Source organism: Leiobunum rupestre, chromosome 1 (genome assembly GCF_980474605.1).
Source record: "Leiobunum rupestre chromosome 1, qqLeiRupe1.1.hap1, whole genome shotgun sequence".
NCBI classification, from domain to species: Eukaryota; Metazoa; Arthropoda; class Arachnida; order Opiliones; family Sclerosomatidae; genus Leiobunum; species Leiobunum rupestre.
This window is the reverse complement of record NC_143384.1, coordinates 24,514,338-24,539,596: the sequence shown is the minus strand read 5'-3', so window position 1 is coordinate 24,539,596 and position 25,259 is coordinate 24,514,338. Positions and strand designations below refer to the sequence as shown.

The following is a 25,259-nucleotide window of genomic DNA, read 5'->3' as shown; positions in this document are numbered from 1 at the left end:
TCAATGGAAACCAATAACGAAACGTGGTAATTATTATTATGAACATAAAAAATTGATGGCATATATATATACACACATTTATTTTCTTGTAATTTATATATCTAGTCAAGGCTTAGGTGCGTTAGGGCAAGAACAACAGGCTAGCCATAGATGAGTATGGAACATTTCATTAAGGCAAGGTGATAAATTATTCTCCTTGGAACAAAATTAATTTTGAGAGTTTGTGCCAGATATGGCTTGGCCTTTCAATTGCAAATTTTTACCTTTTGCTAATTTGTGGAGTCCGACTTTGCTGTATAAATTTATTAATCAGACCATGATCAGACTTATGCGATGATGTTCGAATTTTATCAGATCTTTATAAACATATGTTTATAAAGATCATATAAAATTCCGATATAATTCGCAGAACCTGAAGCAGCTCAATGGCCCAAGAAATCTTATTACATTGCATCTTACTGTTACATTTTAACGAATGTATGATTCTGTGAGGCGGCATATTTTATAAACATTTTTTGAAGATTTATGCGAAGCACCATGTCCATTGTTCTTGAGTTGAGTGAATTGAGTGAATCTTGAATGTCTGTTGTAAAAGTAATTGTGCTCATTTGCAGTGGCGGCTTAAGAAGGCTGGGTCCCCGGGGCGGCGGCAGTGTTTTGTGACACCCCCAGGACCGTGCAGAAGTTTTCATGTCCGTCTTCTTCAAGTTTAATCATTTTTTTTTTAAAAACTCAGTTAGAATTGAGTTGTTAACAAGTCTCCGTTTCCCATTTTTCAGTTGTACTTTAGCATGATAAGTAACATAATAACAATAAGTATGACACTTCCTATTGCTTTAATGCAAATTTTCTAACCGAAACTTTTTTTTGGCACTGATACTCTCTTCAAGACTTGGACTCGCGACTTACCGTTTTTAGATGACTACTTTTTGATAAAAATTTAAGCCTAATATCGGAGCATGGACACTGTATCTCTAACCGGACGGGAAAAGCTGTAGCTTCCACCATACAAAATCACCTGCCGCCGCCACCGTCTCTCTGTAAAGGGGGGGGGGTTCAAGAATTTTTAAAGTTTCGGGGCTGTCAAGGCCATATAATTCGTCACGTGGTCGAAAAAACGTTCTTTATCGTTTGAATACGACACCTGGTGAAATAAATTCAAATTATTCTGAGAATTATGGGAAATCGAATTTTCCCAAGAGTTCCTGCATTATCTTCGTAATTTAAAGGGTTATTTAATGATAATGAAAAAGTTGAATACTTTAAACAGGTAAGCAATTTATTCCTAAACTATTCTTTATAGTTTTCGTACATAAAATTATACAAAATATTAAATTTTTATAGTTAAAGTTGAAATTTAAGCCATGGTGGTAATGTGAGGAATAGAAATCTCTTATACATATTTCAAACATGGAAAACCAAAACAAGTAAGTTGCATTTACAATGTAAACAGAGTCTATAGTGGATAGACTGTGGTGTAAATATAGTTACCGTTGCTATTACTATGTAGGTTTTAATATGACAATGTTTTTATTTGTAGATTAGTGGTTACGCTGAATGACTTATTAGTGGCGTTGGAAACCTTAAATTGCATCTCAAGATTTATTAATTGTTTACATTTATTCGTTAATTCATTTAAGGTGTCTTCGTTATTTTTTTCTAGGGTTGAAGACTTCTCTTTAAGCTCCTTATTTTCAAATATCAACTGGTTAATCAGAGCATCCTTTTCATTAATAATTGATGAGTAATGGTATTTTATTATACACGAATGTTCACAGTGGCTGATGGTAAACTCATTCTTCATGCTCATTTGTGGTACTGGTAACGTACTTTCCTCGTTGTTAATAACAACATCTGCTCTTAGCGACAACGTTTCATCCGGAGGAAGAACCAGATAGTTATAGAGTAATATAACATGTCTTGATTGAAACGTCATCATCTGACGTAATAGGGGAGGGGGTAGGAAGCGATAGTATCGCCATCTATGACTCTCTATTTTTCAAGAGGCAGTCCGCCATATTAGGCGCAGATTTTCGTAAAAATGGTTCGAAAACATAGACGTTGTTGCGTAAAAAACTGTTTAGGCGAAAAAACTAAAAATAATTCGCTCAATGACTCGCGCGATATTAGATTTTTTTGTATTCCTGCCATAATACATAACCAAGGGCCTCAAACCGAAGAGCTATCTGCTTATAGGCGCAACCAATGGATCATTAAGCTAAGGCTTAGAGATGTAGAGGAGTCAGAAGGCAAGTTAAGAGTTTGCTCTAGGCACTTTTACTCAGGTAATAATTTTTGTTTTATTTTGTTTTATAATATTTCATCATATTAAATTAAAGATGCTTTCGTAGGTGTACCTTCCAAGCTTTATGACAAAACAAATCCAGATTGGTTGCCCTCATTCAACGATACTAGTAGTTCGTCTGATGTATCTACTTCACATACTCCGGGTAATGTGGGAAGATACAATAGGAGAATGAAAAGGCGAAAACTTAATTACTCTTCAGATAATATAATGACATCAACGCCATCTGAAAATCATTTACAATATCATGGTACTTTTCAAGATGTATCGTCTATTGGTAAAAGTAACAGTAGTGATGTTATTGGTAATCTGTCTATCATTTCTGAAGCCAACTCATTGCTTGAAGATAATGTCTCGAGGTCAGAAATTAGTATGCCAAATGAATCTAATCCTACCACAAAAACTGCTGATAACGTTGAAGCTGGAGATGTGGTTCGATGTTCTGTCACAACCAAAATAATTGGTATCGATTTCTCGGGACAAACTGATTTTAGTAGTGTAGATTTTGGTGGGCAAACTGATCATAGTGTAACTGATTTTTCTGGACAAACTGAAACTACTGGGATAGATTTTTGCGTACAAACTGAACCACAAGTATGTAATGTACATTCACAAACTATATTGCGAGTTTGCCCCAAATTTGAAGCTGAAGATTTAGAAATTAAATTAAAAGAATGTGCTGATATGATTCAAACTTTGAGCTCTCAAATTAATGACCTTAATATTGTTATTAGCCATGGAGAGGAAGAAATATGCAAATTACATTCTGAAATAACTCAGAAAAATGAGGAAATAGAAAAATTACATTTCCATCCCTCTTACTTTGGTTGTGACAAAGAAAAAGTGCGGTTTTTCACTGGTCTGGAAGGTTTGGAACTACTGAAAGACATTTTAGAGGAAATACAACCTTATTTATTTCAAAATTCCAAACTAAGCGCATTTCAGCAACTAATTTTAACGCTAATGAAACTTCGCTTAGCCTCAACTAATAAAGAACTGGCATTTAAATTTTGGATCTCAGAAAATTCAGTGGGAAGAATTTTCTATAATTGCCTCAATGCTTTATATAACCGTCTCTTTAAATTTGTTAAGTGGCCAGAGAGAGACGAATTGCATGCAACAATGCCGATGTGCTTTCGAGAGAAATTTGGAAAGAAGTGCTCGGTGATTATTGATTGCTTTGAAGTTTTTTCTGATAAGCCATCCAGTGTTAAAAGTCGGGCCGAAACTTGGTCAAATTATAAACATCAAAACACTGTGAAATTTCTTATTGGAATTACTCCTCAAGGCTCAATCAGTTTTATCTCTCAGGGCTGGGGAGGTAGAGTCAGTGACAAATATCTAACTGAACATTCGGGACTATTAGAAAAGCTTCTACCTGGTGACCTGGTCCTTGCTGATAGAGGATTTGACATTGATGATTCTGTTGGGTTTTATTGTGCGAGTATTAAGTATCCTGCTTTTGTGAATGGGAAAAAGCAGTTAGACCCTTATGATGTAGAAGCAACCCGCAAATTAGCTAACGTGAGAATACACGTTGAGCGAGTCATAGGTCAGCTTCGACAAAAGTATAGAATACTACATACTAAAATTCCAGTTGAACTTTTAAAGAAAGCCCCAGATGAAACAGTAGCCACAATCGATAAAATTGCAAGAGTTTGTTGTGCACTAACTAATTTGACACCATCAGTAGTTTCTATTGAATAATATAATAGCATAATTGAAGTGTAATTAAAATTTATTCAGAATAACTTTTTGTTCATATTTATTTACATTTGCATATATATTTAAAACTTGTTTACAATATTTACATTGGAGACGATGAAGGGCTAACCAACGAAACCGGTCAGACTATCATGTAAATATTGTTAACAAGTTTTAAATATATATATGCAAATGTAACGACTAACAAGCATATAGTAACTGTACCACATCACTAAGTTGCCTGAAAGCCAAAACCATGTAACTCTAACTGGAATTAGTATAAAATATCGTTGTATTTTTATTAGCTTCTCTAATTTAACTTGACTAGTCTTTAACGTTTATAGCTTGACTAGTTTATCACAATGTTAACTATTTTATCACTAAGTTAAAACTTATTTTAAAAGGAAAAATTTGAATTCATTTTAACGAATTACTATTTAAAATTAATCTAGTTTAAGTCTTTTTTTAGTTTTAATCTTGTTGATGCAATCTGGACAAACCCATTTTCCTTTCGGAATTTTTTTCAACTTTAGGCACTGAACATGAAACCATTTAATTAAACAGCTTCCGGATTCACAATAAATCATTTCTCCTGATTCTCTTTTTTTGCAATAACACCACGCCTCCTCGTTTTCAACATCTGTCTTCTGACCATTTTCCTCCTCAGCTTGTTTTTTAACTTTCTCATCTTGGGTTATATTAACCTTCTCTTGGTAATTTGTAGGTGTAGATTTCACTATTTGCTTTTTTTCCTTTTTTTTATTATTAAATCTTTTGCTTGGTGATAAAATATCTTCAGGTACAGGGCGGAGAGCTATAACAGGAGATAAATTTCCGAGCTCTTTAGTCGTTGAAGGCAAGGATATTTTGGCCTTATCAAGCTTGTGAATTTCTTGTGGTACCACTTGTTTTTTTCCTCTTTTTCTTTTTGGCTGGTTTTCTTTAAGAGACGGATCATTGGTGAAAAATTTTCCAACTAACTGAGGAAAAATGGCTCTTTTGAAAAATCTTTCTGCCTTTGGGCATTCTGTTTCCCAAAAAATCCTATCAGGGTACACTCTAATGACATAGAAATCTACGTTAGTCCATACGCAAAAATCTGAATAGAGGCTCTCTTTTATAAACAATTGAGCTTGTACTTGGGAATAATACGGGTGTTTTTTTTTCAGTTCCAAGTTCTCAGTTAAACAGAAATTTGGGTTCATCAATCCTTTTTTGTACGATTGGTCCTTTAAAGTATAAGGGCATTTTCCTTCCAAAATACCATTGCCGCAGCAATCGCAGCTAATCAAACCATCGGGTGACGCTCCTAGATGAGGAAATCGTGGATTTAGACAGAGTCCTGATACTTCACATTTAAAGTTAACATGTTTTTCTTCCATCTGTTTGATGTATTCCTTCCGCATTGTTTCCTCATTTGAGATACCCCAATTGGTAGCAACACTTTCAAACTTGTGAGAGTTAGGGTAGCAAATTACTGAAATTAGAGATGCCGACGGTTTCTCTGGATTGCTGTGACAGGCTCTGTGAAAATTGGAGGCAGTAATTCTACCAGCTCGAAAATGGTTCCACATTTTACATTTGTTTTGTAATTTACTTCCTAATTCAACACTCCGGGCTTGCTCTACAGTAAAGTCAATTTTGATAGTTTCGCACTCTTTTAAGAGCTCATCTAAGGTTAATCCCTTGGTTTTTTCATCAAACAACTCCGTTAATAATATAGGATATGCTGGGTTAATACATTTTGGTATGAAATTAGCTTGATAGTTCCTATCAATACTGAAATAGGATCCTTTTCCACAGTGCCTAAATAATTTTTCTGCAAGCCTTTTATGTTCAATTTCAGTTATCAGAGGAACTGGTTTTTGAACCAAAATACAGGATTTTTTTTTGGATGAACTCAACACAATTTCATGCTCTTCAAGAATTAATATTTTTTCAAGGTTTTTTTTCCTCGCTGCAGCAGAATTTAGATTCATTTCGGCAATTGGAACATAGCAAATATCTCGCATAACAGGGACAACCCAGTAAGCTTTCTCTCCAGTAACAGTTGTTTTCTCGCTAAACCTTACTGAATAATCAATGTAAAATAGGAGCGCCGCAATATGGGAACATGACTCATCCAAACCAGCCATGCAATTGCAATGAGCACATGTAACGGATGATATATCCTTTAGTACAATGATCCACGGTTTCAGTGGAGGTTCATTCAACCTCTGTGAGTGCATAACCTAATAAAAAACTTCATTAAATAAGGAATTCTTTTGGAAATGAACTACCAATTAAAAATACTTACAGTTGCTTTCACTAAAACGTAGTTATTAAACGATTTAACCAACACCTCTCTTACAAAGCCACTAACAAACTGATTGTAGCCAGTTAAACTTTTGTAGTTTTTTAATTGCTCTTGAGTGTATGGTGATATTCCATCCACCAGATAACAATAAATATCAGCATAAGTAACAGCAGGTAAAAACTTTAATGTCTCATGCTGATCAGGCTTAACAATTTTATAGTCTTTATTTTTAATATAATATGGGTCGGTGTCATTAATGAACGCGATTTTCTCTAAATATCTACTTTTAACGTGAAAATCCAATCCGTTAAAATATTCCGACTTTTCCATTTCTTAGTTAAAATAAAATTATAAGATTAAAACAAACCATTGCATTATGGAAACTGCGCTCAAAATGGCCGACACTCGCCAGTCTTTAAAGAAAAAATTGCAAAGACTATATACGTTAATACTTGTCGGTCCTCAAGTATACTTGTAGTGTCTTTGCATTTTTCATAAGCAGACGACTGACACTACTCTTATAGAGTAACCGTACTGTGAATAAAAACAAGGTAAAAATGTTATAATTTATTATAAATAAATAAATACTTATAAGTTAATTTCCAACCTTTGAAAGGCTTTAAAACAATATGTTCAAAAGATTTCCAAGGAAAGTAACAAGGGAGAAAATCATTGTAATGTTTGACTCCAGCTGGGTTGAAATGGTATCTGCAGATTTTGCTAGTTGCTGAAGGAATCCAGTTTCAAAATTTGCTTTTGAACTTGTGCATGGTTTAGAAATCATGAGGAGCTGATTGAATCCTACTAATCCATTCTTCTTTCAAAGTCTTGTCCCTTGGAAACAAATGAAAGCTAGCTTTACTCTTGTAGCTGTTTTTCCCACAACCGATAACACAACATCTTGTTCCTCCCCTTTTGGGAGTTTCTGAAGAACTGTAAATAATATACTATCATTAAAAATTGAACATTCAATAAAATAGGCGAAATTATTTATTATAAATTACCTGTTTTGTCTCTCGATCTCGTTTGAAAATCGTATTTTACACCTAAACTTATTAAGCCTTACCGATAACTTAAGTAGCAGACGATTTATACAGTCCTAGCTAAGCAGACAGAAATCGCGAAATTGTTGATACCAATAATACCTGGCGAATCCCCAGTAGATGGCGCATTTCAAACGATAAAGAAATAAGGTTTACATTCTTTCGAATGACCTTGACGGCCCTGCAAAACGAGTACGGCCGACTATTTCAGCTAATACGAAGTAGGCCGCAAACGGACAGTGAGGGGGTACCTCTTTTAGGCTGCTTTTCCCGTCCGGTTAGAGATACAGTGTCCATGCTTTGGCTTTGTTTTAAAGCCCGCGTGCGAATCATGCGTTATAAAAAAAAACATGAGCTCGTGGCGCCGAGAAAAACTTTTTTAATTTTTATCATTTTAGCCTAATATTTCGGCTTAGCGGAAGTCTCGCATATTTTAGACACTAGAGGGCTTTGTACTGATAAAACATCTTGATTACGCAATAACTATGAAAATCAGTTTGGTTGTAAATCTCGTTAATTGTCATACTTATTGTTATTATGTTACTTATGGTTTAACTAACAAGGAAATGGTCGCCACACAGAAAATCGTCTTCAGATGGAGCCCATTCCCTCCGATTTACAGCGTCTATCCATTTTAACAGTATTTCAGGTTTCGAAAAAGGAAATTGTTGTAATACCACTCAGGCCAGTGAAAATGTTAAAAACAATTGTAGGTCAATATAACACAAATATCTTGTCATACTTATGAAATAAAAATTATTACTTTCAGAATAATTTTGACATTTTGCAAAAGCTCAATTTTTAACTACATTTACCAAAACAATAAATTTGTAGGAAATAGCTAGGGGACCTAATGTTTGTAATTGGGTTTATAGCCGTACATACAATACTAACGTAGATATTCGCGATAAACAATTACTGTGCACCGGTTTCCCTCATAATCATTGCGGGTAAAACAACTATTTTAAAAGTAACCCGTGAAAAGATATGTTTTGTTTGAGTAATTACTCCTTAAATATTAAATTAACCATTCTTCATTTTTTATTTAAAAAAAGTAGCTTTCTATGATTTGAAAGAATCCTCAAAAAATATTATATTATTAGTTAAATATTAACCTACAATCGGTTTAATTAAATGTTTTTTAAAATGTATTTAAAAATAATTGTTTTTTGTGGATTTTTCCTATCTGACTAACGTTAAATTTTGGTCGTAGCGAAACCCTGGTGGGAAAATATATACACGGTAAATTCAGTCATTGACGGGGCCGCTAAAGCGCGGTACGCGTGATCGAAGTTGGCCGTGGCCAGAGGCAGGGTTATTTAAAAGTTCTAATCGGACCACGCGACAAAATTTCAAAAATCGTTCTAGTTTGTTATACGATTTCTATGGTTAAGCTCTTGTTAATGTTTTCTCGTTAACTCTCGGTAGCGAGTGATGACGTATTTCCAATATATAAGCCAATGAAATGTCATATTATACATAGGAAGTGTTCCGCCAAATTTGAAATTTAATAACGCATCTACTTCGTTCATTTCTTTTTTTTCAGCCCGTCAGCGAATGTAAACTTACTTGTTTATATACGAAATAAGTGATTAAATTTATGGCGAAATTGCGGGGAGCCGAGTTACATGACCGATGAGCTTTTTCGTCATAATGACGTCGTAAGTTCAGTGGCGTAGCCAGGATTTTATTTCGGGGGGGGGGCACGCCATTGAAAAAAAAAGTAAAAAAATAAAAATATTTGTACGTACGACCATGTTTCGGGGGGGCATGTGCCCCCTGTGCCCCCCCCCTGGCTACGCCACTGCGTAAGTTGCTGAACGCTTTTATTCAGTCATCGGTGTTTTTTTTAAATGGCGTTGAATTAATTGTAGTTTTACGTCAGTAATGACGTCAGTCATCGAAAAACCGGCTCTTGAAGCCGATGACTTCGGTGACTAACCGATGACCATCGTGACGTCAAAACCGGAAACGCAAAAAAACGTACAGTAGGAAACCGATGTCAGCGATTACTAATCGGTGAGTCCGATGAGCGCTGCTGAACGTACCCTAAATATTTATATCTTACAAGCCATTATGTTAATTATAAGTTAAATTTGCTCTAAGACATGGCAAGACTGGAGTTCTTCCACTAAAGCCAAAGCGGCAAGAATAAAAGTTAGCATAGGAACCACTGGAGGTGGAAAAAAAACCAAAAGAAATATTAACAGAATTAGAAGAGAGATTGCTCAAAATAATAGGGCCAATAGTAGTTGAAGGCAACCTTGATATTCCATTGCCATGCGCAAGGTTTTCAAAAATATGCATCATCTACGTCCAAAGAGAGCAATATTTCAGCGTCCAATGAGAACAATTCCTCTATGCCAAAAGAAAACATTACATTTATCAATAACGTAAGTCGGGAGTTAGGAGTATCAAATTAGTGAATTAATTACAATACAATAACTAATATATTTAAAAAATATTGTCACTGTTTAGGTCAAACCTAAGTCAGTCGTGACCACTTTTCACAACATTGATTATGAAATAATTGATTGCCCAGCTGGAAATGTTGACCATGATTGCACAACAACAAGTACAACAAATGAAGTTCCGGATCCTAAGAAAACTCCTATAAGAAAAACGTGGAAAGAAATAGATTTGCTTAACACTTCAACACTGAAAGTAAAATAAAAAAATTTCATAATATAGAGCTCATTTTTAAATTAATTAATTTATCAAGGAAGTCAAAAGTGAAAGAAAAAAAAAACAGGGAAAAGAGTTTGAATTAACTGCCAAAAATAGGCTGACTATTGATGAGGAAAGAAATAAAATAAAAATTGCAACTTGTTCAGCTTTGGAAGCTCAAGCAAGAGCGATAGAACGCCTAGCTGTAGCTACAGAGGCAATTGCCGCAGCACAGGAAATAATAGCAAGTGCTGAAAAAGAAAAAGCAGCGGCAGCCAAACAACAAGCTATTGCTTGTACTGCCACAACTCACGTTGTAGCGTCTTTTTTAAAATTAATGGAACCATTAATGAAGAATTTTGTTAACAAGTTGTACAAAACATTTTAATTGACAAAAGTTCCTAACAAATAAAAATATTCTTAAGGCAGTGTTTAATTTTTTAAAGTTCAAATCCTTCTTTGGGTTTCAAGCATCCTTAAAAGATGAAGCCTGGTATGTCTTCCAGGAGCATCCCAATTGTCATCTCGTCGTAGAGGTATAGCTCATAATCTTCTGATGAAGATGAAGACATTATCTGATTCATCTGAAGAATCACCGTCAAGTTCTACATTATTGATAATACATAAATTATGAAGTGTTGCACACGCATTTATGATATAACCAGCTACCCTTACCGAGCAAAAATGACACTCTCTATCTTTAACGAAAAAGTGTTACAATTTTTCGTTATCGGGTAGAGATAGAATTGCAAAATGTTTTTTTTTTGGCAAAGTTAACGATTTTCGTAAAGTCTAACGAGAAACTAGTCCATTTTAACGATAACGATAGAGGTAGAAGATAGAGTCCCTAAAATATTACAAACACGAACATGTGATAATTTTTTATTTTATCACCTTCTCGATAGGCGTCGCTTAAACGTAGTACCCCAGGAATACGGAATGCCTGTCGGTTGTCTGCTTGGCGTCGCTTCCGTATTAACCGCCCGTAGAATCGTGTGTCTATTTCTTTATTGAGCGGAGCGAACGAGCGAAGCGAGTGAGTGGAGCTCTCACTGTGGTTACTTCAATGGGAAAGTTGGCTGTGTGTGTGTGGGTATGTGTGTGTGTCGCTCTTGGGGGAGAAGAGAAAGGGACTCTGAACGAGACCATAGACAGTATGACGAGACGGAGAAGAGAGAAGGACGGCCGCCCCCCAGTTTTCTCCCCCCTCGCTCTCTCTTGAACCCGTTCCGGTTGTCCTTCTTCGTTTTCGCCCTCCCGCAGCCGCTAATTAGTCTCGGGCTAAATTTTTTTTTTACCGTATTATTTTTCCGTATTCTTTCGCGTATTGAAAGTTAGCGAGTTTTGCTTTTCGCCCGTATTCTTTACCGTATTATTTTTCGGTATTCTTTCGCGCATTGAAAGTTAGCGAGTTTTACTTTCGCCCGTATTCTTTACCGTATTATTTTTCGCTATTCTTTCGAGTTTTGCTTTTCGCGTACCGTATTATTTTTCCGTATTCTTTCGCGTATTGAAAGTTAGCGAGTTTTGATTTTCGCCCGTATTCTTTACCGTATTATTTTCTATTTTTTTTCACTTTTAATAAAGAGTGGACTTATTATAAATTATAAAAAGATTGGACTAATAATTCACGATTATCGTAGCGCCCACGCTCCGCTCAAGTCTTTGTCGAGAATGCCGGCTCCGGGTTTTGAGACGTCCTAGTTATTTCTAAGGCTGTGCTTGTGGCAAGTAGATGCCCTCTTAGAGCATGCACGATTTACGAACTTTGGATCATTGAGTTGGGAATATTAATCTAGAGGTCCAATCAAAACGTCGGATTTCAGTATTTCACGAAACAAGTTTTTAAAAATAAGAATACTGTCGTCTGCTCCCATCGGCGTCCCAAATGACGAGAAAACGTTATCATTCTACCCGTGGCGCCGTCTATCTCTCAATGGTTCGTTCAAATAAGACGCGTTTTCAAGCAAAAATCTTTTTTTCTTGAAAATAATGGATGGAGCCACGGGTCATATGATAACGTTTGCTCGTCATTTTAGAGCAGACGGCACATTCGTATTTTTCAAAAACTTGTTTCGCGGGGAGCAGATTTGATTGGATCTCTAGATTAATATTCCCAACTCAATGCTTTGGATGCCCCTGAGAGCAGGGCATGAAATAAGCACAGGACACTGGACATTGTCCGATAAATTTTGCATATGTCCGATAACTTTTTCAAAATCTAAGGGGGTCATTGGACATTGGCCGATAACTTTTTCAATAAACTGGGAATGTTTTTTTCTACAAAATAAAAAAATTTAAAATTATTGGACGATGTCCGATAAAATATTTAAAATGAGGGGGGTCACTGAACAAATGTCCGATAACTTTAATTTCTTATTTCCTGCCCTGCCTGAGAGTTTTTGTTAAGACCAAAGACTATATAAACTGTATAGTCTTTATGCTATATAGTCTTTGGGTAAGACCAAAAACCAGGAAATCGAACAGATACTACTGTAAGAGATACATTTTCATTCTTCTAATGCTGCATAGTCAGCTGCTATTTACTAAATTCTGCAAAATATATGTTGAAAGTTATCGAAAGATTATATTTATATTATCATTGTCTACATTGTAAAGGGGCTTTAATTTATATCCACTTTTGATACTATCTAGATCTATAAGCCTTGGTTGTTTTGATTGTTGCTTTACTTACTGCAAAGATAATTTAAACTCGTACCCTAGATTCGAATACTGAGAGCTTTCCCATTGACGGTTTTGTTACGAAGTATTTACCCTTTTCCGGCACGTGACCTCAGAAAAATCGGGCTCCATCGGTTGTGGCACGGCCAACTTCGATCACGCGCTGCCGCGCTGTATAGCGTGGCAGCGCGTGATCGAAGTTGGCCGTGGTTGCGGTAAGGCCACGGAGCGAATTTTTTCTGAGTTCCGGTGGGAAGTGGGTAAACGCTATCGGCAACGCGCGAGAGAGTGATTTCGAATCTAGGGTACGAGTTTAAATTATCTTTTCTTACTGTCAGTCTACTTGCAGTTATTATGCAATGCGTAAAATGGAAAAGGCACGGTAATTAGACAACTGCTGAGTTTCATCCGTTAGCCCGCTTCTCATCAATGAACAATTTAATCTGAAAGTGCAAAAATAAATATTTTCAAAATGCCATTTGACAAGTTAACAGTCATATCAGGTGCCCTTTTTATGGCCTCGAATGCATTTGCCATAATAAGCCTCATTTTACCTGATTGGATAGTCACAGATCATGGGGGTAGATATGAAAATCCATTTTCTTAAGATTTGAGTTACACTATGCTTATTCAAAACAGAACGTTTTGCAGGTCAAACAAGATTGGGGTTACTACATTCGTGTATGACGTTATATGGCCGGAAACCTGTTTGTTTCTCACCTAGTCTTCAACCCGAGTGGATGTTGACACTAATATGCATACTTATTGGATGTTTCTGTGTATCGGCAACCATAATTTTGCTAGCATTATCACATTGGAATATGAATGCCGTCCCTTATGCTAGATGGGTTGGCTTTTCAGCAAGTTAGTTTTATCATCATATTATGGTTGTAAATGGCTGAAATATTTACTCTATTTAGACCCATTTAACTCAACCTATGAACAATATGACGTCTAGCATAAGTAGCATAATGTTAAGAAGCATTATATTTATTATTTCTATGCTAATTTTCTTACCAAACCGTTTTCAACACTGGCACTAAATTCCTACTCTACGTACTCGGACCTGTATGATTAGCGCTACTTGTAGTTTCGATGTGATGGGTTTTTAACCCTTTGTCGGGCTTTAATGGAACTAAAGAACTCTAACTTGGACTTTCAACTGAACTTAGTATTACCAAACCGTGGGGTGGCTGAGTGGTTAGCACTTTAGCCTCGCAGCAAGAGGAGCCGGGTTTGATCCCAGCTAGTGGCACTGGGTGAAAATCCGGAACCACTCCTTCTGCGTAGAGTTTGTAAGTTATCTCCCCACTGGTTTAAGGGGTTTTCCACCGAGATCTTCGGTTTTCCCTTCCCATAAAAACTTGCTGAGGTTAACGGTAATAGTTAGTGTAGGGAGCTGTTGGCTCGCGTGGCATGAAGGGCTTGCCACCACCCTCCTACGCATTGTAACTCGGCCACCTGTTACTTGATCACGCACAAGCAACATTGCTTATGTGGTCGAAGGTGGTGCCTTGGGTATTAGCTCTATTTAAAAAAAAAAAAGTAGCATAAGACCCAAAAGTGTGTCAGCTGTACCTTCGCGCCCATTAAAATTTCTATAGACTACATAACCTACTAGTTGGAATAGTAATAGAAACATTATATTTAGTCTATAGTCTGGCGTGATTATCTCTCTTCGATTTACTTGCCCATAGACATACGTTCTAAAACGTCTCACTTGGCGGCCCTGGAGTACCTCGATTTTGATGATGTATTTTCCGACCCCCATTCGTTTCCTTATTTCACTTTGCGACCAACTCTCATTAACTACTATACCGTTCTGACACACTTTTGGGTCTTATGCTACTTTTGGTATTACATTATTGTCCTTGATAGTAGAATATTTAAGCTTGAGAATATGTAGACACTAAGGTACTGTCCTGAGTCTGAGAACTAAACCATAAAACTTTGATAAATAATAATAATTGTTTATTTAAAGAATATTGGGATACAATAAATAAATTGCTCAATAATTCTGAAAATCAGTTTGGTGATAATTGGTTTTATAATTTTCATACTTGTTATTTTTTTACTTATCAGTCTAAATATAGTAAAGTTTTTGTAGCCAAGTTGTACCATCTATTTGAATTTGATTTTGTAAACTAATGATTCCTTTTTTTTCTAGTGGTTTTATTTTGTCTAGCTGCTGTTGTCTTTCCTATGGGTTTCACAATGGATGAAATTGGTGGAGACCCATATCAACTTCCAAGTAGCCACCAAGTGGGGCTTTCATATATATTTTTTGTGCTGGCATTGTGGATTACAGTAATTTCTGAACTTTTTGCTGGAAAGGTTTGCATGCCACATTTTTAATTGATTTTTATATAAAAAATGTAGAAATGTATATATTGTGTCAATTTTATTTTATGTCGTTAGTTATTATTAAATTAAGCGTTTTTTAAGATATAAAGTGTTCTGAATTAATTATTTCAACCTAAGTAAAATGACTTACCTGTATTTGCCATTACCAGGTATTTTTTAAATATCAATTGAACCTAAAAATATTTAAAATCATTCCAATCTAGTTTTAAAGTTATAGATTTTTTCAAAAGTAATACATATATTTTTTCTTGAATTTAATTTTCTTTTGATATACCTGGCTCTGGAACTAAAGTAGCCCTTTAGCTCTAGATGTCACTTCGCCCCAAAAAAGGTATAAGGTTATTTTGGCGATTTTTTTTTGAGAAATATAGATTTGGTGTGACAAAATTTTACTCTTCATTCTGATAGTTTTCCTCGGTCGAGATTTTACCCTAATTTTTTTTAAATCTAGTTAGGATTGTTATTCTTATTTCTATTAACCTTGAAAAACTGGCAACAACGTAATTCAGCCCCCGGGGAAGAAAACAATATCCGAAAAGGGGGTAGAAAATATGGTAAATGAAAGGGTCGTCGACAGAACGCAAAACGTCGCTGCTAAATTGTAGGAAATTAAGCGATTCCGTTTCGTGGAAATTTCGGTAAGCTATCATAATTTATTCCAACGCACGAACTTGCAATAACTTTTAGGAATTATAATTTAGTTCGTTATCGTTGAGGTTAAGTACGAGTGTCTTAAACATTACTCCGAATGCTAAGCCTTTGTCTGTAAAATGCCTCGGGCCTCTAGGGTTCTCATAAGTGATCCTCTTAAGTAGGCCTTAGGCTTGTAACTTGTCTCCTGTTATTTATTTTTGTGATAGACAAGACATCGTATTCTTTACTACGTCACATGGAAATACCCGTGTTACACAATAATTTTGAGAATTAAGGCAACAGTCTTTCGTTAGATATCTGAATTTAATAACTTTAAGCTTGGAAGGACATTTAAAATAACGGAAAGAATTTTTTTAATAAGCGGTGTAATTTGAGGTATGTTCTATTTAATTAATTTCTTTACTTTCCTCTTTCCCTTTTCACGTTTAAACGGAAATAGTATCAAAATTAGGCTTTCAAGAATTTTAATTAATATCTACTTTTCATACATTCTTAAATCTTTTTATTTGTGTATTTAATAAAAGTTATCAGGAATTGAATAGTTAGAAATTCTACAGAGAATGTTACACCAACAGTATACATGGTGATCCGCTCTTTTCTGCTTATGTTAAGACTCCCTCTTGTCTGTTAGGGCATTATAAATACTTAAAATGGGAATTTTAATCCTAAATCTCTCATAATTTTTTCTATCCCATAATTCCGGTATTTTTTAAATATTGGCTTATAGCCCTGTGACTCAATGTCAAACAACCATTTTTATATTTGGGTCAATGTTATAAAGTATGCGTTAACCAGGTTTTCTGGCAACATTTTTAGCAGTTTAGGGGTTTAACGTTGCTTGGCACACTGTTTCAATTGTAGTATGTTTAAACCTAATCACTATTGCACTTCCTTTTCCTTTTTTTGCTCTTAAATGTAAGTAGTTAGCTTATTGAGAGCAAGATTTTTATCTTGAGTGAGAAAAATTCAGGAAATTAAATATAAAGAGTGGGAGGCCCCAAAAAATAGTTAGTGAGGCTTCGTGTTTTCAGTCTAATGACTAACTGTATTTCTAATTAAATTACCATTATTAATATTTAATATGATCTAAAACTTTGGTGGGTTATGAGTATTTAATTAAGTCAGTTTTTAATCCGGATAATTTGACCAAAGTATTTAATTTTAGTTATAGTTTAATTTAAACAATATATATTATTCAAATAAAGAAAGTTTAATTTTTAAGATTTTATTGTAGAAATCTAGCTATAATAGTAGAAGCTACATTTTTTGTGTAAGCTTATTTTCAATTGCATTAGCGAACGTAACCTAATATCATCGTTGTAAGGAAGCCATCACAAGTGTTGATCCAAAGTGACATTTTAGGGTCTTGAGGGTAGAGGCTGACTTGAAATCCAATAAGTTCCCGGTCTCAATAGGCGTTGTCTGAAATAGGTCTGCAGATAGTTTTATTGTAGTGCTGCTTTACCCTTTACATTTTTGTAATACATCCTACGAATCTTGTTATTAAAAATCTACCTCATAATATGTAATAATTTATACAAGCAAACATTTACTGTTATATAACCAATATTGATATTATTTTATTGAGCAATAATTAATAGAATTTATAATATCACGCCCTATGTTTACAAATTAAGTATAGGCTAATTACAACTCATTTTGAGGTGCTGTTATTATTACACAGTATAATGAAATCCCCTTTGGTTAGTCTTGTATAAAATGTTTTATGCATATTCACATATTACCGTAAAGCTTAAAAATATTTCGGTAATATGTCATATAAATATTATATTATTTTATATAAATATATATATATATATATATATATATATATATATATATATATATATTCTATATGGCTAATGTAACTATTCAATTTGTGTCCCTTATTATAGCTAAATTCTTAAAATTACTATGTTATGGTGGGTTATCAACTTATCAATCGTTTAAAAATGTTCATTAAAGAAAGTTGTTAGATAAGAATGAGTATTTTCCTACCAATTAACATTTTATCAGGCAATCAACATTTTATAACTTTTTTAATCATTTTTATTCCTTAGATCTATAATGTTTTATGTTCTACTATTTTGTGTTATTGCTTTTTAATGTTTTTGGAAAAAGCACTTGTACAATTAGGTGATATTTCGGTGTTATACTATTTTTGACTTAGTTATTTTGTAGGCTTAAGGTGCCATTATAAAAGTACATACAGCCATCTCCCAATATGAATTAGTCAGGTGTATTTTCCCACCATTCTACATTGTTGAAATTTAACATTTTTGTTACAAAGATGACTGTAGGTTATGAAATATCTGATAATTTGTGATAAAAGGTATAAGAAATCAAAAGTAATTAAAATAAAGTAACTTGTTATCACGAATTAGTTCATTCTTTGGGCTGTATAATTTTCCGAAGTTAGTATTGTGATCCCAGTTTATCTTATTATGGAATATTTTTTCTTTGCAGTATATTTTGTGATGTTCCTAAATTGAAATTATCGTAAATAAATTGCTAGAAGTACCTGGAAGTGTTCAAATAGAAGGGATTAACAAAAGACAATATATGCTAGAACAATGATTAATGTGCATGGAGTTCGAAGGTAAATAGCAATTTGTTTGCCATTTATTGTAGTTAAATTAAATTATTTTCGAAAATAGAGGTCTAAAGAACGTTGTCAAGAACTACACGGAAGCTCAGGTTAAAGTTCGGGAGGCAACCTCAAATGACCCATGGGGGCCATCGAGTACCTTGATGGGTGAAATTGCTGATTTGACTTACAACGTCGTGGCCTTCTCTGAAATAATGCAAATGATTTGGAAGAGACTTAATGATCATGGCAAAAATTGGAGACATGTCTATAAAGCTTTGGTTTTGCTTGAGTATATGATTAAGACTGGATCGGAGAAAGTATGTGAAATTTAAAAATAGTCACATTTTTTACTCTCTACCATTATATTATAGGCCAAATGGGCATTAGAAAAGAAATAATAATAAGGGAGTTATGGCCCCCTATACACTCTTTTTAGGAACGTTTTCTGGGTGCTGCCATTATCGTACAGGCAACCGACGAGCAAGCGCTCTACCGCAGAAATTTCAGCCCCCCCAATCCGGTTTTTTCATCACCCTCCCCTTAGACTGTAAGGTAATGGTGGTTGATTGGGGAGGCGCGTTTAAGAGTCTATATAAATTCCAGGCAGTTATGATCTTATTTGACCTTATAGTTTCTTAGTTCAAGTTGCCATTTTTGAAAATGGCCACTGTACTGGATGCTCTAATATCTTGAACACCATCAACCTATTAGTTTAGGAACTTTTGGGTGGTCATAAATAATATTCTTGCTCTATTCAATAATGATATTTTCGGCTTGGTCAATAAATTCCCTATACTTAGTACTTATTTGTTGTAACCCTTGGCTTGATTGCATAGTAAGCCTCAGCCCTATTTTTTCTTTGAATTTCATTGTCATAATCTAATAATAAAAATCAGTTAAGCAACACCATAGAACTAAGTCATTTAGCCACTTTTAATGGCATTATTCCATATTGTTTTGTCACACAAGCCAACAGCTCCCAACACAACCTTAGGCTCTGTTTAGTCTTGAACTATGGCCAAATATTGTTTTCCAATATTGGCTTAGGAGTATTTTTAAGCAGTTGTTTGATTTCATTATTAGGTGGCCCAACAATGCAAAGAAAATATCTTTGCCATTCAGACACTAAAAGACTTTCAGTATGTGGAAGAAAACAAGGACCAAGGAATGAATGTACGCGAGAAATCCAAACAATTAGTATCTCTACTAAAAGACGATGAAAGATTAAGAAATGAAAGAGCTAGAGCTCTCAAGGCTAAGGAACGTTTTGCCCAATCTGCTTCTCACGTAAGAACTACATTAAATTAATAAAATATACAAAAATATGGTATTCATTTCCATTTCAACCTTTAGGAGGCGCTATCAGGCTACAGTGAAATTGAAAACTCTCCTAATGGTGCTGCATCACCGCGCGGTACGTATCTTTATGGCCAGTTTCGGTCAACAGATATCGTAGTGTTTTTAGCTACCACTGTCTGTTTGACTGAAAATTATCTCTATTAGAATGTAATTCTATTTAGTTCCAGAATTAGAATGTGCTAGACCACAAACGGTGGGCGAAGAAGAGTTGCAATTACAGCTTGCACTTGCAATGAGCAAAGAAGAGGCTGAATTGGAAGAACGGCTTAGGCGGAATGATGACCTGCGTCTGCAAATGGCAATTACAGAGAGTAAAGAAGAACTCAAAAAAGATGGTGACGGAAAATCTTCGCCTCATGGAAGCCAACATAGCACTCTCGATGATTTACTAGGGTTACAAGTAAACAACAGCCTGGGTGCGGCACCGTCTTTGCCCCCGCCACCTCCGCCTATGAATAACTCTAACACCGATCCATGGGGGATGCCACTCAACACTCAAGCTCAACAGGTTTCCGATCCTTGGGGTTCCACCGCATCCCCACCTCCTCTCGGTGCTACTTCGTCCAATGATCCGTGGAAATCTTCACCGGTTTTGTCTCAGCCTCCTAATATTGGTAAGTGCTTCAACCTACTTCATTTTCATTCCTTTTTTCCACTTTGGCATTGTTTTATGTTAATGACTTTATCCAACTTTAGTGTTTGCTTTCTGTTTTTTTTTTATTTAAGATCACTTTTATCTTCGTTTTTATTTTTCATTCATATTTCAATTTTGCCACAAGCCTTTGATTTTATTTTTTTACGAAATGATTTTTGGTGACTGAAATTTTTCCTTGGTTGTGTTGATACTATCTTAACACTTGCTATGGATACATTCGTTTTAACACCCTTGAACACATTTTTGGTTCCTAAAATGCCCTTTTTAATATTCCACATAACCCTAACATAGATAATGACCCTTGGGGTGAGAAAATGCCCAATGCTGACCCATGGGCCCCCAAGAATCCTCCTACATCATCCGCATCGATGGATGCATTGGGTACTCTGTCAACAAATGGGGAAACTGATGACTTTGATCTTATCAGTAAAAGATCAGCAGTTACGACACCTGGTAAGCCTTTGCAAACCAAGGACTTATTAATAGCTTCGTTTAAGGGCACTTTGCTTCAGTATATCAAATTTTAAAAATCTATCTGCTTTTGCGCAGAAAAATCAGGTGTCCCTAAGAGATTAAAACCACGGTATTAGAGTGTAAGTAAAGTAGTTTATTAAAAAAAAACATAAGAGAACCTATTAAGCAGTCCAACTTTTGGAACCTTCCAACTTAAACCTCAGAGTTAGCCCTTTGAAATTAAAAAATATCCACTAAAGCCTTAATATTAAGTCTAGATAAATGGGCTTTATAGCATTGTCCATTTGGAGTGTTCTAATATTGTTCGATATTTGTTGGTGACATCATGGCTTTAGTCCAATGTGGCACGAACGCTCGATAGAGTCATGGTCTCAAAGAAATAAACTTTTACAGAACAGCATTTAGTCTGCCCTTTCTAAATACCAAGTAAAAATGTAAAAGTTTGTATTCCATTGGTGATCTGAGGAAAATTGCATTCGGTTTTCGGGACAGCAACTCTTAAGTGATCGAGGGATTGCTATCATGTACCTTTCTCAATATTAAGTTTTGTGTTTCTTTACTGGATGATGAACAGAAATTGATCACACTTTCCAGTTAGTATTCATTAGTTACCAGCCCCGTTGTGGTTTGTGCCCAAAGTGACAATAGCTGTAATGTTAAGAAGACTTTTTTTTGGTGGATGCCATGGATAAATCTTTTATATAAACTAAGCATTAAAAACTAGCCAAGTCTTTGTAAACTGTTTCATCCTGGCTAATCCTTTGTAAACCATTTAAACCAAGATAATTAAGCCTGTGTAAAATGTTGTAAATAATGAAGTAATTTTCATAGGTGGAGATTCTAGAACATCACCAAACCCTTTCGAAATGACAGCCTTACAAGCTTCGCTCTCAGGAAATCAAGTTGGTAGCGAAATGGCTAACAACAACATTCAATTTCAACAGTCAGCAGCGAGAAAAACGCCAGAAAGCTTCTTGGGTGCTAATTCCAACTTAGTCAATTTGGACGCATTGGTCAGCACCAAACCCACTGGTAAGCCAATCCTCGAAATTCAACTTTGCCAAGCTTACGTAGATTTAAAAAGCTGGTGTACTTTAATGAATTAGACCAAGTATCATGTTCTAAACTGATTTTCTACAACATGAATATTTCTTTAATTTAAAGGAGTACCTGTGGAATATAAAGAAAACTTAAATGGTATTTATTTGTAGTTTTTTTATTTGGGTTTTGGTTTTTATTATGTTATTTTTAATTTTTTAGCACATTTTGTTGGTAAGGTCTTAGACTTGCTTCATCACCATTCCACTTTGCTTTTTTTTATTCCTTCACCTTTAAATCTTCATATTTTGTCTCAACCCCTCTGGGTTTGGGACTTACATGCAAGTCATTAACGTCTCGAAAATAGGCCTATTATTATGCGATTTTGCAGGTAATTCAGTGAAATTATTAGAATCTATGCTATTTAAGCCGCGCTGTTGTCAGAAATGTTTCGCTTTGCTGATAAGGTACTTTACTTTTTCTAGAGAAAGGTTTGTAGTATTTTGATTGAAACTTGTAAACCCATGGAGAAGAAATAGCGCTTGGTGTAATGTTTGCACTGTGTAGAATTGCCATCTTGAGCACAGTTTAAGTTGACTTAAACCATTTCTTTCTTTAAAAACCCCGATTTTTGTAGTTGCTACTCCATATCATGGTTATCAAGATTTCTGGGGTTCGGCAACTTATCAGAGATGCCAATCTTGTTGTTTTTTCTCAATGTTCTTCGATACGAGTAAACCCTTGGGTGATGAGCTATTTACTTGATATATTTCTTCCAAAAAGCTGGTTTATGTGCTTATGAAATGTTACATTTCCAAGCCTAAAACTGTTTTTAGTTATTGACAAATGTAAACAAAGCATGGCATTGTTGTCAGAAGTAAATGTTGCTTGTTTACTTCTAATTCAGACTCTTGGAAATAAGACTTGTTTTACTGATCTAAAACCCATGAGTAAAATTGCTTGAACCGCTTGTCCCCTTGGACCAGCTTAATAATTGGAATCCCATTTTCAAGACAGTTCATGCTGTGCTCTGAAAATGTTGATCTAAAGAAGTACCACCAAGCGGTATCACTTCAAATAATTTGCTGCTAGGCATATATTTTTGTTGAACTGTTGAAGGCAATACTGTATTAGCTTTAAATGACACATAATGAATGGCCTTACAGCTAAGCCATAGAGGCTATTACTCTTACCATAAGTTAGATTTTGGTTAAGTAAAAGTTGAAAAACGTGTACCGCATTTTATCACTACTGCAACACCATAAAATCTGTTTCTTGCGTAAATGTAGTTTATTCTCAATGCTTTCCCCACAGCCTCGAGACACTTCATAGGAAAGTATTTTTCACTGAAATGTAGGCTATGCATGTATAATTTTAAAATTTACACCAAAAATATATATTTAAAACAGTTGTACTTTTCGCCTCTAAACAAAATGCTCATTGAAGCTACTAGTTATGTTTCTCCTTACACAAGAAGTTATCTACATAATTTTAGAAGGAATACCATCGCAAAGTTCTATTGTGTAGCAAACTGTTTAAAGAAAAAAATTATTCTTGTTAAAATTATCTCGATCTCTTCTTGTTGTACTTAATACCAATGTGAACCAAAGCATAGCACCATCTTAGATATTAAATAACTAAGGATTTCAATTGTATTTAAATGGTTTTAACTTTTTTCAGTGGCAGCAGGGGTAACAAATCCATTTCAACCTACAACATACAATCCATTTCAAGCTGCAAAACCACCACCGCCTAGCATAAACCAATTGCGCGCTCAGAACCAATTTGTGTCTCCGAATCCAAGTCCCACATTTGCGGCGGCGCCTGTAATTGTAAACCATGTACCGCAAGCAACTAGTATGGTGCCCATGGGTCAACCGATGATGCCCTTAGGAACACTACCTACCCAGTATCCCGCGAGCCCCGCTAACAATCCTTTCCTGTGACATAATCCTCCGTTCCTTCACTCTACCATTTAAGAAAGATATAAGGAAAATATCCTCTCAAAATTGAGATATACAAAAGCCTAAATTATTCTATTAATGAAAATGAAAAAAAACTTTAATTTCGCTATAAATTGCTTATATAAAACACAGATTATGCGAAAAATACAAAACCTGTGCCTGGGCCACTTTAAAAAGAGCAATTTTATCGTACCTACAACTCATTCTAACCTCTCGTTAAATAGTAACAAGCCTTTTAATTTTAATTTAGGTTTATAAGCTTATAGCGTTTGGTAAAGAAAGGAAAATGTCAGGAAACTGCTTTGGAATTTGATAGATGGCAGCAGGTCTGGGAATAAAAATTGGCCAATCAGTTTTCATCTTTTGGTGGCTTTTATCTCTCAAGTTAATGTGTGATAGGCCAATATAGGATATTGTTCTTGTGGAGACTGTCGCCATCTGTTTATTCTTTCTAGTGCGGCTTCCTACATTCAGCTGTATAGTTTCAAAGGTTATTTACTCTTAACAATAATTTAAAAAGTATAATTTTTGTGACAAACGATGAATTTTAATTTTTTCTCTAAGATTAATTCCAGGGGGACAAATTGTATAGATTTAGTTGAATTAAATATTACGAAAAAAGAATATTGTTATATCTATTATAATATAACTATAGTTAGGATGAACTATACAAATGTGTTTAAATGATTATATGAAGGGCCATTTAGCTTTTAAATAGCCGTGTTTATTACTTAGAATTTGCCTGTAAAATACCATTAAATTAATAGTCCTTTTTTTGCTGCTCTTGCTAATAATGTCGGAAAATGGGTGTAATTTTTTACGAAAGCTAACCGATTAAAAAATTTAACTGTATTTGGAAGGAAAAACCGTTTTTGTCAGAGGTTACTTTTTATTTTCTTTCTCTAAGAGAACAAAAAATTAAGTGTATGATATACTTTGCAATAAATATTTACTTTATTAATAAGTTGGTTTTTGTGTTTTATTTTGAAGCCGTTTGCCAACTTTTGTTCTTATAGTGTGTCCAGTGCTTCCACTTCCAAAAGATCATTTTACCCAGACATAAGCTGAAAAATACCCACTTTTACCCATTCCAAATTTCAAAAATTCCCTTAAAATTCCCACAAGAATCAAACAACAAAATACCCACTTTTACCCATTTTAAATTTAAAAATACCCTGAAAATTCCCATAAAAAACAACGATATAGAAAGTAGTTAAATTATCACAGTTTTTTCTTTATTTTTTTACAAAGATAAAGACACTCATATTAATGGTAGGTCAAGGCGTTGCCTCCGTTATATCAAGGCCTGGGTACGCTTAGATTTTCGCCCCCCCCCACCGTGGATTTCTAATACGCCGCAATTTATCGCTAGAGGCACTCTGAACCATTGTGAAATTTGAAATTTAGAGCGTGCGCATTTCGTTTTTTGCAAAGTTGTACTTTGGATCTTTTTTTCCAATGATT

The 25,259-nt window shown here is 34.9% G+C and overlaps 3 protein-coding genes across 7 annotated transcripts; all 3 read left to right on the top strand.

Annotated features, from left to right (window-relative positions):
• The first annotated feature begins 1,903 nt into the window (after positions 1 to 1,903).
• Positions 1,904 to 4,012, top strand: LOC149961953 (uncharacterized). Its single transcript, XM_090162398.1, has 2 exons — positions 1,904 to 2,285; positions 2,352 to 4,012. Exons 1-2 carry the CDS (start codon positions 2,042 to 2,044, stop codon positions 4,010 to 4,012), a joined length of 1,905 nt encoding a protein of 634 aa, XP_090018524.1. The 5' UTR covers positions 1,904 to 2,041.
• Positions 4,013 to 12,475: 8,463 nt separating this feature from the next.
• On the top strand, positions 12,476 to 15,149 carry LOC149961952 (modulator of smoothened protein). Of its 3 annotated transcripts, XM_090177916.1 has the most exons (4): positions 12,476 to 12,510; positions 13,047 to 13,278; positions 13,337 to 13,561; positions 14,865 to 15,149. In XM_090177916.1, the coding sequence occupies exons 2-4, from the start codon at positions 13,170 to 13,172 to the stop codon at positions 15,050 to 15,052; spliced, it is 522 nt and encodes a 173-aa protein (XP_090034042.1). In that variant the 5' UTR covers positions 12,476 to 12,510; positions 13,047 to 13,169; the 3' UTR covers positions 15,053 to 15,149. The 3 variants fall into 3 exon arrangements, with proteins under 3 accessions (XP_090034042.1, XP_090034047.1, XP_090034036.1); XM_090177921.1 differs by lacking the exon at positions 12,476 to 12,510 and having other exon boundaries at positions 12,908 to 13,278; positions 13,349 to 13,561; XM_090177910.1 differs by lacking the exon at positions 12,476 to 12,510 and having other exon boundaries at positions 12,908 to 13,278.
• Positions 15,150 to 15,556: 407 nt separating this feature from the next.
• Positions 15,557 to 23,814, top strand: lqf (epsin homolog lqf). 3 transcript variants are annotated; one of them, XM_090177769.1, is made up of 10 exons: positions 15,557 to 15,699; positions 18,182 to 18,314; positions 18,373 to 18,622; positions 19,389 to 19,592; positions 19,659 to 19,719; positions 19,838 to 20,278; positions 20,611 to 20,772; positions 21,625 to 21,825; positions 21,958 to 21,990; positions 23,512 to 23,814. In XM_090177769.1, the coding sequence occupies exons 2-10, from the start codon at positions 18,289 to 18,291 to the stop codon at positions 23,775 to 23,777; spliced, it is 1,644 nt and encodes a 547-aa protein (XP_090033895.1). In that variant the 5' UTR covers positions 15,557 to 15,699; positions 18,182 to 18,288; the 3' UTR covers positions 23,778 to 23,814. The 3 variants fall into 3 exon arrangements, with proteins under 3 accessions (XP_090033895.1, XP_090033886.1, XP_090033878.1); XM_090177760.1 differs by having other exon boundaries at positions 19,832 to 20,278; XM_090177752.1 differs by having other exon boundaries at positions 19,826 to 20,278.
• The last annotated feature ends 1,445 nt before the right edge of the window (positions 23,815 to 25,259 follow it).

Bases quoted from the DNA above. Each gene is read 5' to 3' on its own strand.
- LOC149961953 (XM_090162398.1), top strand. From the start codon at position 2,042: ATGGTTCGAAAACATAGACGTTGTTGCGTAAAAAACTGTTTAGGCGAA. The intron at 2,286-2,351 runs GTAATAATTTTT...ATGCTTTCGTAG, and splicing joins CTCTAGGCACTTTTACTCAG to GTGTACCTTCCAAGCTTTAT.
- LOC149961952 (XM_090177916.1), top strand. From the start codon at position 13,170: ATGCCATTTGACAAGTTAACAGTCATATCAGGTGCCCTTTTTATGGCC. The intron at 13,279-13,336 runs GTAGATATGAAA...TATTCAAAACAG, and splicing joins GATAGTCACAGATCATGGGG to AACGTTTTGCAGGTCAAACA. The intron at 13,562-14,864 runs GTTAGTTTTATC...TTTTTTTTCTAG, and splicing joins ATGGGTTGGCTTTTCAGCAA to TGGTTTTATTTTGTCTAGCT.
- lqf (XM_090177752.1), top strand. From the start codon at position 18,289: ATGATTAATGTGCATGGAGTTCGAAG. The intron at 21,826-21,957 runs GTAAGCCAATCC...TTTAATTTAAAG, and splicing joins GGTCAGCACCAAACCCACTG to GAGTACCTGTGGAATATAAA. The intron at 21,991-23,511 runs GTATTTATTTGT...AACTTTTTTCAG, and splicing joins ATATAAAGAAAACTTAAATG to TGGCAGCAGGGGTAACAAAT.